Raw genomic sequence first — 20,051 nt, 5'->3', positions numbered from 1 at the left:
AGATCAGAAGATTCAATATTTTTAAGATGTCAATTCTTCTCAAATTGATGTGTAGATTCAATGAAATCTTAATAAAATTCCAACAAACTAATGTGTGTGTGTATGTGTGTGTAGAAATCAATAAGCTGATTTTCATGCAGAATACACTCTACCTTCCTATGGATATTTACAATGAATAAAAAATCTGGTAGTAAAAAAATAAGTAAGAAAATATTGTGTTTGACCTTGTTTCACAAGTACTTGAAAACTGAAAAAAAAAAAAGCTTTTTTAAAAAAAAAATAGATCATAAATTAACATCTCTGGGACCAATTTTCAGGAAACTTGCTAAAGGCAATCATATGACACAGGCATGCTCAGATATATGTCACAGGAAGATGAGTGTTGGCTGCATAAAAAATGGGCATGGGGGAGAGTAAGGACTGGATGATCTTCTAAGGAAAAGATGGTGAAGCATAAAGGAAATAAAGCAAAATGAACTGGGAGAAGTTGATTTTGAGACTTTTTAGAAAAGATATTTGTTAGGACTTAATGATCAGCTCAAGGAATTAGGGTAAAGAGGAAGAAGAGTCATTCCTATGAGTTTGGCTTGAATCTAAAACTATGAATATAAAAACCCAAGGTGATACTTGTGCCTTTCCAAAACTATTTTCTTTCCTTTTTTTAAAATTTAATTTTATTATTTAAGTGTTCCAAGATTCATTGCTTATGCATCACACCCAGTGCTCCATGTAATAAATGCCCTTCTTTAATAGCCACCACAAGACTCACCCATCTCCCCACTTACACTCTTGGTGGGAATGCAAGTTGGTGCAGCCATTTTGGAAAACAGTGTGGAGATGCCTTAAGAAATTAAAAATAGAGCTTCCCTATGACCCTCCAGTTGCACTACTGGGTATTTATCCCAAAGACAGAGAAAAAGAAAGGTCATATGTACCCGAATGTTCATAGCAGCAATGGCCACAGTCACCACACTATGGAAAGAGCCAACATGGCCCTCAACAGATGAATGGATAAAGAACATATGGTTCATATAATATTATGCCTCCATCAGAAAGAATGAATACCCAACTTTTGTATAACAAGGGTGGGACTGGAAGAGATTATGCTGAGTGAAAAAAGTCAAGCAGACAAAGCCAATTATCGTACGATTTCACTTACTTAGGGAGCATAAGGAATAACATGGAAGACATTAGAAGAAGAAGAAGAAAGAAAGGAAAAGTGAATTGGGGGAAATTGGAGGAGATGAAATGAGAGACTGTGGACTTGGAGATCCAAAACTATTTTTTGCCCATCTTATGTGATATTCGAAGTCTCAGGACAAGGAAAAATGCATTCCCAAGTACCTAGCAACTTATTTTTTGTAATGAACATATTATCTTTAATAATCAGAATTTTAGAGACAAAGTGAAACCAAGTAATAGGACAGATTCCATGATAAGTGGCTCAGGACTGTTAGGACAACACGCCTAGATTGCTATCCAAGGTGCTGAATGGATTTGTCTAGTGATTGGAAACCCTCTGCTTCTGTTGCCCTTTTGCCTTTGCCTAAACTCAGTCCTCTGATGGAGTAGCAGCCTTGTCCCAGACCAAGCTAGACTTCATCTGATAGAATGCCTGTCCTTGCTAGAACTAACTGACTCTGACTTTTGATTAAGACAACAGACTGATTTCTCAACTGGACTCCTGGCATATCAGCTGCAAGCTGTAAGCTGTGTCCACAGAGGTTAAAAATATCCTGGCACGTAGGTAAATATTTCCTCCAGGAATAAAGTTGACCAGCCACGGGAGCAGAGACTTTGTTACTGTGGATAGTTGTGAGCTATAGAAATTAATTCTCTGTGTTTCATTTCAGCACATTCACGTGTCAGAACCCTGAAGTTTCCCCTTTACAGGCAACTTTTATTGGCTACTGGCTTACATTGAGCTTGACCCTGTTGGGATATATTCTTTTCCCTTAGAAACTTAACAGCTAGTATAAGAAATAAACATATAAAGTGCTGTTCAGTGCCCTACATCTAGCATCAAATAAATTAAATGCTTTAGAGACCAAGAACAGAGAGGATTAGCATGAATTGGGGGTGGTTAGGAAAAGCTTCTGGAAGAGGTAGAGTATGACCCTGATGTCTAGGTAAACTTCAGGTAGGCAAGGAAGAAGAAGGGGTGCGTTAATGACAATATCATAGGAGTGGAAATGCCCATGACACATGAAAGTAGTAAATACTCACCTGGGTCTGCCTAGAGCTCCCTATTCTTTTAACCTCCCCACCCACTTCACATATAACACTATCGTCTTTATCCACACCCCCACAGGGTGTGCATTATTTCTCTTATACAAAGGGAAGATAGTTTTCCAATGTGGAAGGAGCTTTTTAAAACCACTGATGCTCAAGCCACAACACTGTAAGAATGGCTAATAAAATACAGCTCCTAACTTGAAACAAAGCCCGTCAAGAACAATTAAAAAAATGAACAGTAAGTGCAGGGAGAGAGAAGAACAATCTAGAGATATACAATTTGTAGGGAAAATTGGAAGATTTCATAGGGAAAAGACTTTCTTAAATGAGTTTACAAGATGTCTCAGCCTAAATGACTCCTCAGAAAATTCTGGGATTTATCTAAAATCCTACTTATCACAATTTCAAATGAATTTTTATAGAGTTTGTAACTTGAGGTGACCGGAGCAGAAAAAAGTCCCTTCTTTGTAGTCTGACTTTGAGCTGAAGAGACAGAACAGTCAACACCTCTCTTTATTGCTGTATAAAAGCAATAAATGGGGGTGTGATCAGCAAGGCTTTGTTTGTTTCTTTGTTTGTTTTTTTTTTGTTTTGTTTTGTTTTGTTTTTACTATTAGGGATCAGGATTTTGGCACTGGATGGAAAAATGTACTTAATGAATATGAATATTACAAGTAGATAGTATAAAAAGTATAAGTACATATTATTTAGTATTACTTAATTACTTAAGTTGTGATGAATAAATATAGTACAGACGTTTCAAGCAAAAAATGCCTGCCTAGAAATTCTATCTAGTCAGTGATACCTCAAAGTATGAAGTCAGTGTGAATAGAGATCACATATATTCACTCTTTTACCAGGTTTCACGAATGTGACCAGCTAAACTCCTCATCTCCATCCTTTCAAGAAAGCCCTGATTAATAACCAGCTTTTTGGATGGCATGAAGGTATTCCTCATTAGCTGTATTCCTCTTAACAATCACACATACACTCATTTTTCCCCCATGTATCTTAACTCTCAACATTCATTTACTTAGTGTCTTTAGCTCTTTCTCTCTTGGCCCCTTTTCTTCTCTCGCCTTCCAGCTTGAGTCCATTTATAATTCATCAGTGTGTCAATTTACAGAAAATTTGACATTCCTACTCATTTCTCTTCTGAGTCCCAAATAGTCCTAATTATTGTATTTTTGTTTTTTGTATAGAAAAGGTCTCTTTTGGAGACTGTGACCCATTGATAGCACACACAATTAGGTCTCAGGTGGAAAACATAAAATGTCCAAGGATGCTCTAAGCGGTTTCAATATTCAATTTTTAAAAGAATTGCTTTAGAGCTTAAGTTGCCTAAAAAATATACATATATAGAATAAGGCAATGGCTGATATTGTTGAATCCAGGGGGCTCCTACTCTCAAAAGATAGAATGTGTGGGTATTTATCAGTGTTCCTTAGCATCCTTGGGCAATTAGGTCTCATGCTTCTCTAGATATCAATCTACCTCTTTTTATTCTATACCTTTTTAAATAATGAAAGCTCTTTGCTTAAATAAATAAAATATAGCTGGTACCAAGAGCAGAACATTTTTCATATTTTATGTTGTAGGTAAAGAAAGGTGAAAGGCAGGTGGTGTGATTTGCTGGTCCTCAGAGCAGTTGTTTAGCAAATACTGATGTTTAGCAAATATCCATGATCATGGGCTCATCACATGGAACATCATGTAAAATAGAGGTATAATTTTAAATATATGTACCAAACTTTAATTTTCATTTCACACTCAAAACTTCTGTACAAAAAGAGGCAAAGCAGGCAAAAAAAATTACAATGACTTTAGCAAACAACATATGACAACTTTAAAACAGGTTTGTGTAGGCAACAGCCTTTATAGATGTAATGGAGAAGTTAGGTTCCAAAATGTCTTTAAGATAAAATTCCACTGTTTATTATTAATGCATAGAAAAATTTGTAGCTGGGTGGATACCAGATTGAATGAGAATTCTCTGAATTCTACTTGCACAATTGGATTCCAAGACTGGGTAGGCTTCATTTTTCTTTTGAGGAAGCACAATACTGACTTTTTTAAAACTTAAGTGTGATGATGTATCAAAAACCTCAGTTTACCATTAATGTCTTGATATAATGATGATGACTAGAAGCAAGTGATGAAGCATGAGATTAACTAACAATTAAGAGATTACTATCAAGACTTTCTTTCTGGTTGTTAATAAATTCTCCAGCCCTAATGGGCTACCACAATTCAAAACACTCATCTCCACTTGCTTTCATTAGCAGTTCTTAGTGATGCATGAAAAACTTCTGAGAATAATGTCATGGTGTCAAAATAGCAGTACATCTGAGCAATGTGATTTTCACCTGTTGTCTGCCCCCAAATAAATAGCTGAGTAATGGAAAACACTGTTTATTTGAAAACTATGAAACATCAAATATGAAATATAGTTAACATCGACATGGATACTGTGGCTAGCTCTTTCCCCTAAACCACCCACGGGTCTTAAACACATGTGCATGCAGCACACACAGGAAAAAAAAAAAACCCAACAACAAAAAAACATGATTGTTCACAGACTCCTGGTGCCTGGAGGACAGACTGTTAAAAGAATTTGTCTCCCACAGTAGCTCAGGAGTGGATCCAAGGTCCATTACCTGTTAGTGATCACAGACATTCAATTAACTTGTCCTCCTGATCACCAGAGGCAACAGTTCTGGCCCTGGGCTTTTGAAAATCCATGTACAGATGAATCCTAGCTTTGAAACAAGGTGGCCTGGCTGTATTGGGGCAGGCCAGCAGCACCCCCACCCTGTATATTTGGTCCCATTTGATAAAATCTTACTAAAAATTATAAATGTGCTCAACTGTTTCTTCTCTTTCCTCTTTCCTCTCTCCAAGACTTAAGCTCCTCACCCGATAACGGGAACAAAGGGACCCAATGATGATAAACATCGAGAGCCTCTATGATTCTTGTCTTGATGTTGCTGCCCAAAATTGCTGCCCAAAGATGACATGTGGCTGCCAAATAGAGCATTTCTTAAACTAAATAGTCAATGAATTTGACTATTTACCTTGTTGTTACCCTATTTCCCAGCTTCCTCTAAGGTATTAAGATCCCCAGATTTGAAAAGATCATGAAGGCCATCAAAGTGCATTTCTGTCCTGATGAGAAAGCCCCATATCCAAGGAGCTATATTTACTCAGCTTGAAAAGCTAAGGAAAATAGTCTTTTTTTCTCTCTCTGTTGACTGGCATTTAGATATAAACCAGAGAATCTGTTCTGCCACTTGATTGGAATTCTTGTTGCTGTTGTTGTTAAAAATAAAACAAAACAAAAGTATGTTTCCCCCTTTTTGGAGAACTCGAGAGAATGCCAGCTGGATCCTAAAGTCTGGAGATCAATTATGTCTGACAGCTCCTTCCTTGGGATATGGTGCATGAAACCCCGATGTACCCAGGCCCAATTTCTGGGATTATCAATCACTCGGCAACACTTTCTTTCTATCAGAAATAGGCAAGTAATAATATAAGCCTGACTGAAGGTTGACTTTAAAGTGTCCAATCTCATTCCACAGTATATATGCATAGGCCACATGGTGAAGAGGGAGAGTCAGGAGTGAGGGATCCTGGGCTCTAGTTTTACCTGGGGTCTATCCTATTTGATTTCACCCTTGTCTGGTTTCTCCACTGGAGGTTGGAATAAGAGATTTCCAAGATCCATTATAAGCTCTGATCCACATAAAGAATGACTCTAGGCCCTGTCTTATTTTCAATCATCAAGACAAGATGGCGTGATGCTTCCTGGACGGTCTTTCTTAAGGAAGCATGTAAGAGTCTGCCATTCTATTGGCTGGTTGCCTTGCAGAGATCGTCTGTTCTAACTGTCCATTTTATAGATGAAGAAAGTGATACACAAAGACCTTAAGTGAATTTCCAAAGATCACACAGTGGATCAGTAAGGTTAGGACTAAATCCAGGTACCCGGATCAAAGTTGTACACATTGCAACAAGCTAGCTATGTGGTCAAGGAAGAGCTACCTTTTAAATAGTAGGGGACTGGAAAATGTAGGGTCTCCCTGCTCTGAATTCCCTAGTCTTCTGGAAATCAGGGAAAAACCTGAGACCTCTGTCACCACATGATCAATCTACAAAGGGCAGGGCCCATTTTAGGAGGGGGGCTGGGTTTCCAGCTCCCCACAGACACCTGGAGTGCCAGTAAAATTACCCAAAGCCGGAGGCTTGAAGTGGAGAGAGGACTGTCCTGTTGCCTGTGTCTCCTTCCTCCCAGCCTGTCCCCCACGTCCACTACAGCCACCTTCCCAGCTCATCTATGACAGCACATCTATCTATACCCACTTCTTTCAAATGAATGGATTCAAGTGCAGGTGATTTTCCTCTTGCAGAATTGAAAGGGAATGTTAGAGGAACATAAATCCAGAGATAAGAAGAATAGGTTGATAAATAAAATACGTGCAAACAAAAAAGCTGCACATGTGGTTTGCAGTCTGAGGAAAGAGGTGGGGTGGGGGGCGTGCTGAATTCCAAACACTTGAGTCGGAGTCTTCACATGCATTTTTCTTTTCTTGGATTCCTCTCTCCCTCTGTCAGGATAATGGTTGTGTTTCTTGTAGCCAAGCCGACACAAGAAATCAAATAGTTCGTGTTTCTATAAGTAAACTTCCCAGAGAGATTACACATCTAGAATTAAAACACTACCATAAACTATTGGGAATTTCGGATTGTTATAGGGGTAGTTAAAGGACTGCAGTAGCAAAGATCAACATCGCCAAATTTTGGCTTTGGAGAAGAGGGCTTTGTTTTAGACATCAAAGGTAAGGCTCTCAAGTCAATTTATGCTCTGCTGGGTCGAGTCAGTCAAGATACAAATTAAAGTCCATATATTTCAGTGACAAGAATGAAACGGTTATGTAAATACACAAGTATTAACATCAATCTGTATTAAATTATGTAAACATGTACATCTTCTGAGGTCAGTACATAGATCCTCTTCTCTCCTCCGAGCAGAGCTCTACTGAAGCATTGCTCGAATCTGTTTGGAAGTTGATTCATCATTCAAGTGCTTGGTAGTGAACCTGGATGGAGAGAAAGCGACAGGGGTCAGCGTGTGAACAGTCCTCTGCCAAAGCTTCATGACGACTCTCAGCCCATCTTTACCTTGAGAGACACGATGGCTATGTAAAAATCAAACTTGGGCTCTTTCCTTACACAAAGAACCAGATTTCGATGCCGAGTGTATTTTCAGAAGGATTTAATATTTGATTCTTCTTCCCAGAGGAATTTTGGGATTGTGGTTATTCAACCATTAGACCTTTTATCTAATCAAATAAATACCCGGAGAAGACAGTAGCCGTCTCGTTTTCTGGGGAGAGAGACTTGGTGTGAAGGTGTGAGACATTTCAGTCGTCTCAGATCCCCTTGATGAGTTACAAATTTCAGAATGTGGCTCCGCATCCCAACATTCCCCCAAACCTCAACGCTGATGGTTTTCTACTTTCCTGGGAATGCTTATGCTCATTCTCACCACAAGGGGGCCCGAATGCAGGTAAACACACCAAAAAAAGGAGGGGGGCAGTCTGCAAGGTCACATTTACCTGGCACAGGCCTGGGGTCCGGAAACGGAAGGGAGGGGAGTTAACATGTCATCAAACCCTGCCAAGTCCCAGGCACTTTGTGTACGTTCTCACTTCACCCACACTAACTCTGCAGGAGGGGTCCTGTCTCCACTTACAGGGGAGAAAACTAAGAATCAGAGAGGAGAAATCACCCATTTCAGACCACAAGTCTGCCCATGTGTGATTTGTGAGCGATCTGTGGCTTCTGATTTGGACGCAAGTCTGTCTGCCTCCAAAGCCCTTCATCACAGACAAGACACCGCAGATACCTGCACTCGTTTGGGACTCACTGCTCAGTCGGTGCCCTGCTCTTCACAAAGCCTTGCTCGACTGAACAAAGTTGGAAAGTTAAAAAAAAAAAAAATTCAGGCATTAACGCCTTACTGTGTATGGGAAGCCAACGTGCCATGAAATGTGCACCAATGGAGAAAAGCTTGGTTCATGCACAGAGTCTGGGAGGCTCCATCTGTTCTGAAGGACGATGACCTAGCAACTCCACAAAACAGCACTGACCTCAGTTTTATTCATTAAATGTGTGGCTGTTTCTTCCTTTACTAAATGGGGGTGACAGATCACCTCCCCCTGTGAGCTATGACGCACTCAGGAGTGGGGCACAAGACACGAGTGTTGCACACTGAAGGCTGCTGGTCCATTCCACTTGTGCTAACTGAGCCCTTCCTGCACGCACAACAAAGAGTGGGACTCGGGGAAATCAAAGATGAATGAGACAGCGAGGACCTGAAACCTTCCAGATTGCAATCCAGCATTGGAATAATTCATATGGTAGGATGAGTCAACAAATTCCTGTCCATGTGTCATGGCTAAAAAATAAGAATGCCTTCTCTGGAGTGAATTAAGTGCGTGTATCCTTGGAAGAGAGGCCGCTGGGGCATCAGCTGTTAGTAGGGAGAAGCCGAGATGAACCACAGCGGCCAAATACTTGGGCATCAAGACAGGGTTGAGCAGGTCCCCCAGGGAGCTTTTGAATGAACACAAAGCGGATGTCTGTGTCCCCACCCTCGAGACTCTAATTCGTTCGGTCAGGTTGGAGCCTAAGTGTCAGGATTTCCAAAAGCCACCCACCATTCCCAGATACAGCCAGAGGAAGGGGAAAGGAAGACTTGGGAAACGGCTTCTGCTGAGTCTCCACTCACTACAAGATGGCACAATGTGGAATGAGGCTCCTGGCCTGTGGGGTGACCAAGACCCAGGGTTAGGCTCTAGCTCTGTCATCTGCTATGTGACTTTGGGGAAGTTATTCGATTCCCTACATCTCCGTTTCTTCTGTCTGAGAAAAATGGTGCTGACTTCAACTGGTTGTTGGCAAGAGTAAACGTGTGAAGACATGCCCGGGGTCAAGCCTGGTGCTCCAGTGCCTGATCCCTAAGAACATCTGAATTTGAAGGCGCTCCGAAGGGTCGCGGGGCTGAGGCTTACCTGAGGGCATTCAGCAGCCCCTCCACGCTGTCCGGGGCCTGTTCCTTTAAAACCTTTATGCAGCCTTTCATCTGCGAAGAGAAAGCACAACATTTTGTGAAGAGCCTAGCAACGGTGTCTGTGGTAGGGTCCGTTCACGCTACCAATGGTCTCTAATCAGATCGCGTTGTTTCAGCCCAGAGAAATCAAAACAGAAACGACCCACAGACCTTCCTACTCCCTCACGGAGTTTTTCCTCAGGGCAGTTCTTGAAGTTGTGTATCACTTTACTGTCAAACACTTAATATTTCCCTTTCTTTATCCTTCCTTCTTTCTTTCCATCCTTCCTTCCTTCTGATAGAGCTAAAGATCATCCAAACCGGATGATGACCTCATTACCTTCAACAAGTAGAAGTAAACACCGCCTCTTTGTGCTCCTAACAGCACACTGGCATTCATCAGAGGACCTTGGAGATTTTAACGCCTGGGTTGTTTGGACTCCCTCAGCAGCAGGGGACTGGTGAAGGACAGAGGTCAAGGATATGAGGGGCACCTGGGTAGCTCAGTCAGCTGGGCATCTGGGATCGAGCCCCGCATATGGGTCCCTGCTCAGCGGAGAGCCTGCTCCTTCATCCCCCTCTGCCTGCTGCTCTGCCTACTTGTGCTCTCTCTGTCAAATCAATAAGTAAAATCTTTAAAAAAAAATACAAGCCACTTGGGGGTGGATGGCTTGGGTTTCCTCCATCCATGTTTATTTAGCACCTGCATGAACCTGGGAAAGTTTCTTAGTTTTTTGCATCCCTGGAATATAATTTAGTCATACTTTGGGGAGTGTATAAAAACTAAGTTTACATGGATCACATTATGCATATCTTAGAATTTTTTTTTTTTTTGGACAGGGAAGTATCTTCCTGCAAAAAAATATAATCGCTCATTTTAAACTCAGATGTTCATGTGCTGTATTGAACCTGGGCAGACCAAGGGCCTCTTTTATGAGGGTCTCCTTCAAATACTTTCTGTGGGACTACTTCTGGTACGTAGGAAGTTTTATCATCTGGCTTGAAAGACTCTGGTAGTTTGAAGGAGGCAGCCAGAAGCACAGCATTGAGAATCATTTGGGGGTCACAGTATAGGCTCATCAAGAAAGAATGTCATGGTCCCTCAGAGATGTCTGTCACAAGTGCAGGATAGCAGACTAAAACGTGCCCAGTGTGTGCCATCCTGAGGCTGCTCACTTCCAAGAATGGGCTCCCAGCCGAGGGATCTAGAGATTTGGTCCCTTTCCCAGTAGAGTTCATGGTCTAGTGGAAGAAGAGACCTTCAAGGTTCTCCGGTAAGTGTCCATATTCTATCAGGAACACAAAGAGCCTGGCCTTCTGGCACCCAAGAATGGCATCTTTTCTGTCAATGACCCAACCCTTCTGGGCCTCAGTGACTTGGCTTTGATGATTCACTCTTCCAGGAGCCTTCCTCCTCCCCTCTGTCTTGGGGAAATCCTAGCCCTTCTCCAAGATCCACCCCAAATATCACCCTCTGTCTCTTCTCTAAACAGAATAAGCTTCTCCACCATCTGGGTTTCCAGGATACGTTCTTTGTAAGTGCATGGAATGAATGACACGCATCTCAGGGCTTCACAAATAAATATTTGTGTTTTTTTTCCACAGTTGATGATACTCAAAAGATGTATAAATCCAGTGCGTGGAACTGCTGGCTTAGAAGCAGACTAGTATCTCAAAGAGCCCCTTTATGGTGTCCAAGAGCATGGCCCATCTTGACTATGTATTGTATTGGGTAAGCCTGAAACTTTCTCAGAGAAACATGCACAGTTCAGTATGAACAAGTTTTTCCTAGTGAGACCAAGGAACAAACAAGATTTCATGAAGACTCTGGGTGGTTAGATGTAACATTATATAATGATTGTGACCTCAACAGAAAGACTCAGTAAACGATCAGCAAGGACAAGCTTTTAAAAGGTTAGGGATACAAGCCATAGTTGTCCCCAGTGTATTTTGAATTGTTGACTCTTAGGTAAGTTGACAAGTGGCTCTGGACAGTGAGAATGTCCTGTGGGTTCCAAGCGATAAACTCAATCCACATTCAAATGATGTCCATGGAGTTATTAATAGAGTTATTTACATGTGATCCACAGTATGAACATGTTCAAGCCTCACAGAGAATATAGTAAAAATGTTCAATGGTATGAAAAAAATTCTGTAAAATACTGTGATGCAAATTTTAAAATAGTAATTACAGCAGGGGGGTGATCTGTTATGTACACACACACTTGCATATACACAAATATCCGCATAAAAGGAAGGGAGGTACATATGCTGCCATGTTGACCATGGTCATTGCCTATGGTAAGGTTACTATAGAAGACACGTTCCATTTTCTGTATTTTGAATTCTTAGGTTTTCCTAATTCTTTTATACTAAATATTTTCCCCCTGGCAAACAGAAAAATAATAAAGTGATATTAAAAAATAAAAAAAAAATTATAACGAAGACTATGAAGAACGAAGACTAGCTGTGCTAGGAAGCCAAACCTGCAAAATAAGTCGTCTAAGTTTACTGTAACTGGTAAATTTCCTTATGGTCTTCAGCCTTGTGGTCCCTCTGGGCATGAAGACTTTTCTGTCTGCATTGTACTAAAGTAGCAGGGACGTTGTTCTGTGCAGATGAGTGAGGACAGAGTGTGCCTCCCAAACTGTGCACGGTCAGAAGGGGTTAATCCCAAAGGGGCCTTCCTATTCTGCCCCTAGAAGGCTGTATATTAATGTCTGGGGTATGCTATTGGGGTGGTGCTGCAGAAGGGAGCTAGGAGGAGATGTGCTTTATGCTATCGTCAAGTCACTTGTATACCAAAACCAGGTGTCTTCTGGTTATGTGCATTCATTCAGCAAAAACGCTATGGAGTATCTATTGAGTGCCATGCTCTATGTCAAGTACGACGTTAGGCAGTAGAGCAAACGGTGGGTGTACAGATCATGGTCTCGGCCCTGAGAGACACACTTGAAGTCTGTGAGGGAATCTGAAAATCCAAAATGGTTAAGTGGTGTGGGGGCCAGAGGAGGAGAGAGGTCCTGATCACAGAGGGAGGGAAATGTGTTCCTAAGTGAGGTGACATTTGTGGATTGGCTTAAAGGAATCCACCCATCAGAAAGAAGGGAGGGTCTTCTGGGCAGGGAATGGGGCTCAAGCATCTCCCAATGACAAAAAAAGGCATGGCCATCGGAGAGAGCCACCAGTGGGGAGTGGTTGGAGAGGAAGTTGGAACGTTGCTTGAAATTTGACTATGGTGTCTTGTAATCCAGTCTCTCCCAACACTGTTTGCTTTAAGATACATAAAACATATTAATATCGATATATTTGCATGGCACATTGGGTGCAGACGGAAGGGGCAGTTTGTAACTAAGTGACTATTCACGTCTGCTCTGTTCCCCTGCCTGCTGTCAGGGTCAGTGTCTCTGAGCTCCTTGCCAGGATTGTTGACTGGATGTTTTGCTGTAAGAACATGCAAAAGTCTGTACATCTTGCTATGAGGATAGCTGCCAATCGGGGGTCTTGCCTCCTGGACAGATCCCTGTCTTCAAGTGGTGGACAGAGGGGAGAGAGAGAGAGAGAGGAGAAAGGTCTGTCTGGCATCATTCGTGAGAGCTCTTATTTGGAAAGCAGAGTTCGTCACTGTTCTTACATCGATCTTGGATGTCTTGCAGAAAGCTCCCACGGGGTGGACGTGGTCGTACAGAATGATAACCCCCACCATGACCCTCATGCAGAACATCAGCGTCTCGTCGCTGGTGAACCTACTCCTATATTCCCTGCAAGACAGAAGACATGGCAGCCGTGTTACTTCCTTGCCTGAGCACGTCCATTTCTGACCACTTTAGGCTCCTCCAATCATCTCTTGAGAACAATCCTGGACCTACAACAACCAGGTTAATATGCTCTTAAAGAAGCCCATGATGATAATTCTCCTTGAATCTATCCAACCAGCAATTCAGTGGGAAAATAAGGTAAATTAGAGGGCAGTAAATTCTTTTCTCTCCTGCCCTTCAGCGGCACGGCTCATCACGCACATCACTCCCCCACCCATCAATCTTGAATATTTTATAGCAAGTCCCTCTGGCTGTCCAAGATTATCGAGAATAATGGCTTCATTATGGAGAAAAAGAATCGGGCTCATTTCTACAGAGCGGCTATCGTGCCTCCAGTCAGAGGAACTTCCTTTGTTAAGACACAGGCTGCAGATTGAATTGGATGGACAGAGATACGTAAAAGAAATTATGTACCATTCACTGGGGCTGGGAGTATTTGTGGAGCTGGAATTTTGTTCACTTACCTTGACAGGGTCCCTGATGATTCAGATCATTCAAGATAATTCTAGAGGCTTTCTTAACAACTATTTCATTATGAATTCGGCCCACAATGAAGATGATTACTATTTCTGTCTTGGGATAAATCCTAACTTGGGTATAAGTGAAATACTTGAAATGAACACCATCTTACATTTGAACAGAGTGTCACATTTCATATGGCACTTTTGAGGTCTCTGGCCCTCCCCAGCCCTCTGCCGCATAGAGGACCTTACGGGAACCCCATCAGGGAAGGAAACCAAGGCCTGGGCAGGCCATCGACCTGTCTACAGGCACAGAAGTAGCTAAAGAGATTACAGGGTATGGAGAGGTGTTCCAGGAACCCTGGCTTGTGGGTGTGGACTTCCTCATTACCACACTGCCTTATCATTAACCACCTCCGCCACTTCTAAAATCCAGCAACTAGTTTAATTAAGCATAAAGGATCTGCTGAGAGAGGGAGACAGAGTGAGAGGCAGAGAGGGAAGGGAAGGGAGAAAATGCGAAGGAAAGAGGGAGAGAAGTCTGCTAATCCATTATCATTCTTGCAACAAGACTACCACTTGTACTCTTTTGTTCTAAATCTTCTGCCAAATCCCTTCTCCAATATACTTATAATAATGATAATAATAATAATAATAATAATAATACCCAGTCATGTAAGCTAGCCCTCCATTTGGCCCTTCCCCATCTTCTATAGCACCTTTGGTGTGAGTCCTGGTTCTGCCATCTAATAAGCTATGAGAACTTTGGGAAGTCAGATAACCAATTTGGACCTCAGTTTCTTCAACTATACAATGGGGCTGATTACATTTATCACCCAGAGTTCCTTATAAAATTAATTCAAATAATATATCTGTTAATGTCAATATGCTGACCCAAATGTTAACACCACCACCATCACCACCATCATCATCATCGACATCAAGATCAACATCATCAACATCATCACCATCAACATCATCAACATCATCAACATCAAGTTAACAAGCTCTCTCCAGGCGACCTCCAGACCTTGGACTCTACTCTGATCTCACTTACGGTGTCTCCAGCATGACTTTACAGACACTTGTCATCGTGCTGAGGCAGTCTGTCGTGTTCTCTATCGGCAGGGTTTTGTTCTGAATGGGAGACACAGAAGTGTGTTAGCCCTGCGAGCAGCTTTTCTGCGCAGCTGGGGAAAAAGCACCTCAGGGCTCAGCTTCACTTACTTCGGAGACAAAGTGCATGGTGGCATTGCTAAGGGTTTTCAGCATTGGTGTGGCTTCTGCATAGAAGAGGGACATTCGATTGGCCATCTCATTATTGACTTCATTCTCAATGTCTAGCTGATGAAAATAAGAAAAAGCAACTGATAAAGACAGGGTCGACAATCCCCAAACAGTCTCTGCTGGAAGGGAAATCAGAGACAGGGTTGTCTTTTCCTTGGGCCCTGCCTGAGGCAGCAGCCAATGGACGGTGTGGGGAGTGGGTGCACAGACCAGGAGACCCAGGAGCTCACATGCATGTTGTTGATGCGGTTGCGACTTATCGTCCTTCTGTAGTAGCTGAAGTCATTCTGAATGGCTGGGTTCCTCATCTGAAATTCAGAAGAGAGCAAAGAAAGTCATCTCTCTGTGTCACAGAGAGGACAGGCATTAGGGGCCCAGACACTAGACTTGGGAAATACACCAGGACATCTCTTGATTATACAACAATCAAAGCAACTTCTACTTAAAAATGAATACCCAGTGCCTCGCTGTTTTAATACAGGCCCTACTTTTCCTGTCTGCTAGATCTCAAGGAAAGAATACTTGTTCTCAATCAGGATACAGATACTTTGAAAAGGTCTCCTCTTCTTGTATTTGGCGGATTTTGAATTTACACACACAAATTGCGATTCTAAGTCATGTGGACTATAGGAATGCAAATTCTCACCATGTTTGATGTCTCTGTAGGGAGGGAGCTACATCCTACTCATCTATCCCCCGCCCCATGGCATTAGCAGAGTGCTGACACAAAGTAGGCCCTCAGGACAAGTTTGTTAAACTGTCTTAACGTGTGTGGTCTAACCTTCAGCTCATCAAATCGCAGGGTAAAATGAAGAATTTCTGCAAACTCCTTCGCCAGGGCCTGCTCGCGTTCCAGGTGCTGGGTTGGTGTGTAGGGTGGACAGGTCAGAGACTCTAACAAACTCTGAAGAGCTTTCTCTGAAAGTCAAAGTGATAAATATATATATGAGGTGGCCCACAGAGATCCTTCTAGAAGCACAGTTCTTAGGCCCCATTGACATTCTCAGAGACAACCTTCTTGGATCTTTCTTTCCCATGTCTTTTCCCACAGCTGTGTACAGTAGGACATGTGCAGAAAGGAGAAGGAGGCCATCAGGCCTGAGCAGGTGGCCCCCCACCTGCGGAAGACCCCCCCCCGGGCCACACAGTTTCCCCTGTGTTTCTCAGAGCTCAGCAACTCTCAATGTTCCATAGTGCTGACTCCTACCACTGTTTGGTACCAGATATGTTTTTGGATCCTGTGCTCAAGAATGTGCAGTGCTTTTCTGCCAAGCCATTGCCATATCAACCTCCATTACTGTCCTTGAAATAGTCTCATTACTCCCTCTTGTCTATTCCTAAACATTCCCTCCTATTTTCCCTTCACCATATTTCTAATAATACCGACTCACTTAGCCAATCCTCTATAGCAGGGGTTGGCAAACAATGGCGCACAGGCCAAACATGGCTCACAGTCAACTGTTACAAATAAAGTTTTATTAACACATAGCCCCACTTTATTTCCATTCCTTAATGTACTGACTGTGGCTACTAATGTGCTACATTAGTTGTGAGAGTTGGGTAGCTGCAACCAAGACAGCGTGGCCCATAAGCCTAAAATATTTATAATCTGCTTTTTACAGATAAGTTTGATGGCTTCTGATCTGCAGTCCTGAATTGTCTTTCATAGCATCTTTACAAGAACATCTCTTCCCTTTTTCATTTATGGGGACGTACTGCCTTCTGAGGTAGCCCTGACAGGGTGGGTCTTTGTCCTGTTAAAAATTTGGCTCTTTAGAATTTCAGTTCAGTGGATCTAGATATATACTTTGGTCTGCTCTGACAGGTGGGTCTTTGTCCTGTTAAAAATCTGGCTCGTTAGAATTTCAGTTCAGTGGGTCTAGATATATACTTTGAAGAAAGAGAGAGGGAGGAAACAAGAAGACACTGACCGAGAGTCTCCAGAAGCTCTCTTTTCTTGAAAGACTCTTTTAGTTCATTCAACCATTCCCTTTGGGTCTTCATTTCAAGTTCTCTCAATACTATTATTTCCCCAAAGTATTTCAATTTCTCTGTTTAACTCTTAAAATGTGATATTCACTTACAGCAAAAGTAAACATGACTATCCCTTTCCTCGTTCAAGCTGTATTAAATAATGAAACCACAGACAGCTTAATTCTTGGGGGTGTGGTTAGATCATTCAGGTGGTCATGTCGAGCCTATTGTTAACCACACCTAACTTAGCTCTTGCTTCTGCAAAGCCATCCTGTACCTGTACATGTTGTTTTTAAAGCTTAAGGGCAGAATATTGTCTGTTTTCCCCATATTTTACTATATTAAATTTATCACAAGACTCCAGCAAATCAAGTTTTTGGGATTAGCAGGTAACTTGTTTGTTTCAACTTCTCTGCCATTTAGGAATGTGATCAGCCTATAACAAAACTGTTAGCTGAGAACAAGACCAGAGGACATCCAACAGCAGAGATATGCTCAATGTGCATGTAACTGCAGGGTAAGGATCTCTGAGCTGATTTAAGGAAATGAAAATGACAGGTGTTTCTGTCCATGGATGGCCTCTCCTAAGACATTGGGGACGGATGTGGGCCACTCCCCCGCTCACTGAGCTCGCTCTTCCTGCTCCCTAAGCAAACTCCATAACAGAACCTCACACGCGGGATGCAATCTATAAACACATACTCACCTAGCCTTATGGAAAATTCATAAAATCTCTTTAGCCTCACAACCAGAGGACATACTGCATTCCAAGCCTTTTCTTGAAGCTGAATGTCATTGGGATTCTGAATCGCCTACAAAAACATGATAAAATTGTCTGTTTAAAAAGCGGGAATAAGCTCCACATCAAAATGCTGTAAGATTGAGAAGGGATTTTAGTTTAAGAAAGTACCATGCCTGATGCACTTCACTACTGTGCTAGTAAACGGACATCAGTTTCACCGACTGTCCTGCAAGATGTTCAATTAGAATGGAGATCTTAGCCCTTAAACATAATGCAAATGACCCTACAATTAGATCCTGTGTCATCTTACTTGTTTCTCTGATTTTCAATGCAAAAAAAATTGCAAATCTAATTGGAAACCAGTCAGCTTTCCTCCCTCACATGTTGATTTTACTAAAGTAAAGCCAGTGCTCATTAAGAAGTGCGGATCCTGCAGACATCTTCCTTTCTCTATAATATGCATTACGTGCCTTCCGTTCTGGGATGTTACCTGAAGTATCTAAATTAATGGCGACCCCTAAGTAGAAAGACGACCACTTAAGAGGCTGTCACGTTCTTAGAAATGCTGTTTTGTCTGAGTTTCAGCAGCTCATGGATTATGCCAGTGGGATTTTTCCCAGAAAGACGGAAGCGGCGGCAGTAGCGTGTGTGTACGTGCGCGTACGTGTGAGTAGGTGTACGTGTCCGTGCGCATGCGTGCGTGTAGATGTGCGCATGTGCGCGCATGCGTGTAGGGGTTGATACGGCCACGAAACTGATTTCAAATACAAGGAGTGTGAAGTTTTTTGCCTTTAAGGCATAACCGAGTCTTAAAAGCCACACTGACAACCTCCTTTGTTGTTTGGGTGGTTGTTTTTTCAGGGATTTCTTTTTTACAGCTCAAAGTCATTTCAAGATGACAGGCCTGTAGGCTACTTGAAGCGACCTTGCTTACGAGGAGCCTGCCCTTTGTGATACTGTGGGACCTGCTAAAATTATTACAAATGCTGAGAAATTCGTGCAAATCCAGACCTCATGACTTATCGTTCTTCTTCTTCTTTTTTTTCTTTTCTCGTGACTTCTATTTCAACTTTTGTACAGAGACCGTGCATGTATGTTTCCCTTACCCGAGGTCGTATGCGGACCAACCAGTGTCTAAGCGTCAGTCCTGCGCTACCGCACGTACGGCTGAGAAGAGAATGGCTAATTTTTACACGGTCTACGGCGCCGTGTGCTCAGATGAATGTACCAGAATAAAAGGGACCATTCATACATTGTGAGAACCACATTAGCCTCCTTGTTCTTCCTAGTACACTAGGAAATACTAGGGTTATTGCTTAATCTTGCTGGGTGTGTGTGCGTGTGTGTGTGTGTGTGTGTGGGTTTCCCTTCTCGTCCAAGGGTGTTGTCCGCCCAGTGTTATCATTGGCATACATCTCGGATCTCTGGCCCCGCGCCCTTGTAAGCCTGCAGGTCTGCGAGGATGCTCTCCGAATCCTGGAGGACCGCGCTGATCTGGTTCCAGATTTCCCTCTCTCCTTCTGTGGGCTGGGCATCTGAGCAGAAGGGAAACCAAAAGACACAGAGAGCTGATGTTTACAAACAGCTTGGAATGAAGATCAGCATTCAGCTCTACTTGCTACAGAGTCCTGTTTGATTCCTGCAGGTTTGGTCTTTATGTTTTAAGGTAATAAGCTGCTAGGAAAGGAAACTAACACAACTTCTGCCCATGACTCAGTTCAAGACAGTCATCTGACTCTGTACATGTTACACAGAGCACACTGGAATCACTGAGAGCACTTTATTTATTTGTGTAGAACATACTTTTTGCACTCCAATTATGTGCCAAGTGATTAACTGGGTGATGGAAGGAATCGATGTTGTGTTCTGGGGACCATGTTTAATAGGAGAAGCTACTGAATAGATCTGTTATGACTAAAAATCTGTGAATCTGAGTGTAGGTGAGAAAAACACTCCCCCCCATTACCATAGAAACAAATAAGCTTAAGATATTAGATAATCCTTCAGAGCCATGACAGAGATGTATCTTTCTGGAACACAAAGACAGGGAGAAAGCATTGAGATTTATAATTGAATGTAAACTAAAGAAGTACATGAGGTTCATTTGATTTATTTATTTGCTTGTTTATTTCCAGTAAGCTCTACACCCAATGTGGGGGCTTGAACTGATGACCCAAACATCAGGACTTGCACGCTCTACTGACTGTGCCAGCTAGGCACCCCCAACAGGAGGTTCCTTTTAAAGATACTTATACTATTCAACTTTGATCTTGATTATAAACAATTCCCACAAGAGTAAGTGACACATTCAGGTTTACATAAATAAAGAACATATTCTAACAGCCATAGAAGCCTCCTCTCGGCTCTGAATTCCAACTTTTACACTGCATTCCTGTAGCCAATATATATTCTTGTCCCTACGA

The 20,051-nt window shown here is 42.3% G+C and overlaps 1 protein-coding gene across 3 annotated transcripts in view; it reads right to left on the bottom strand.

Annotated features, from left to right (window-relative positions):
* Positions 1–3,962: 3,962 nt before the first annotated feature.
* The window catches only part of CYRIA (CYFIP related Rac1 interactor A), a 105,025-nt gene continuing 88,936 nt past the window's right edge, over positions 3,963–20,051 (bottom strand). For 2 of the 3 annotated variants that reach the window (XM_045084857.1, XM_045084856.1), the window contains 9 exons: positions 19,042–19,163; positions 17,593–17,698; positions 15,694–15,830; positions 15,143–15,220; positions 14,853–14,969; positions 14,683–14,762; positions 12,981–13,107; positions 9,309–9,379; positions 3,963–7,331 (listed from right to left, as the gene is read on the bottom strand). In XM_045084857.1, coding sequence (XP_044940792.1) covers positions 7,268–7,331; positions 9,309–9,379; positions 12,981–13,107; positions 14,683–14,762; positions 14,853–14,969; positions 15,143–15,220; positions 15,694–15,830; positions 17,593–17,698; positions 19,042–19,163 — 902 coding nt within the window. In that variant the 3' untranslated portion in view covers positions 3,963–7,267. The remainder of the gene's footprint in view (positions 7,332–9,308; positions 9,380–12,980; positions 13,108–14,682; positions 14,763–14,852; positions 14,970–15,142; positions 15,221–15,693; positions 15,831–17,592; positions 17,699–19,041; positions 19,164–20,051) is intronic. The other variant, XM_045084858.1, reaches the window with a different exon arrangement.

The sequence above is a fragment of the Mustela putorius genome, unplaced genomic scaffold (genome assembly GCF_011764305.1).
Source record: "Mustela putorius furo isolate JIRA1106 unplaced genomic scaffold, ASM1176430v1.1 tig00000813_pilon_pilon_pilon, whole genome shotgun sequence".
In the NCBI taxonomy this organism is placed as follows: Eukaryota; Metazoa; Chordata; class Mammalia; order Carnivora; family Mustelidae; genus Mustela; species Mustela putorius.
The sequence above is the reverse complement of the archived record's forward strand: the minus strand, read 5'-3'. Positions and strand labels throughout refer to the sequence as shown.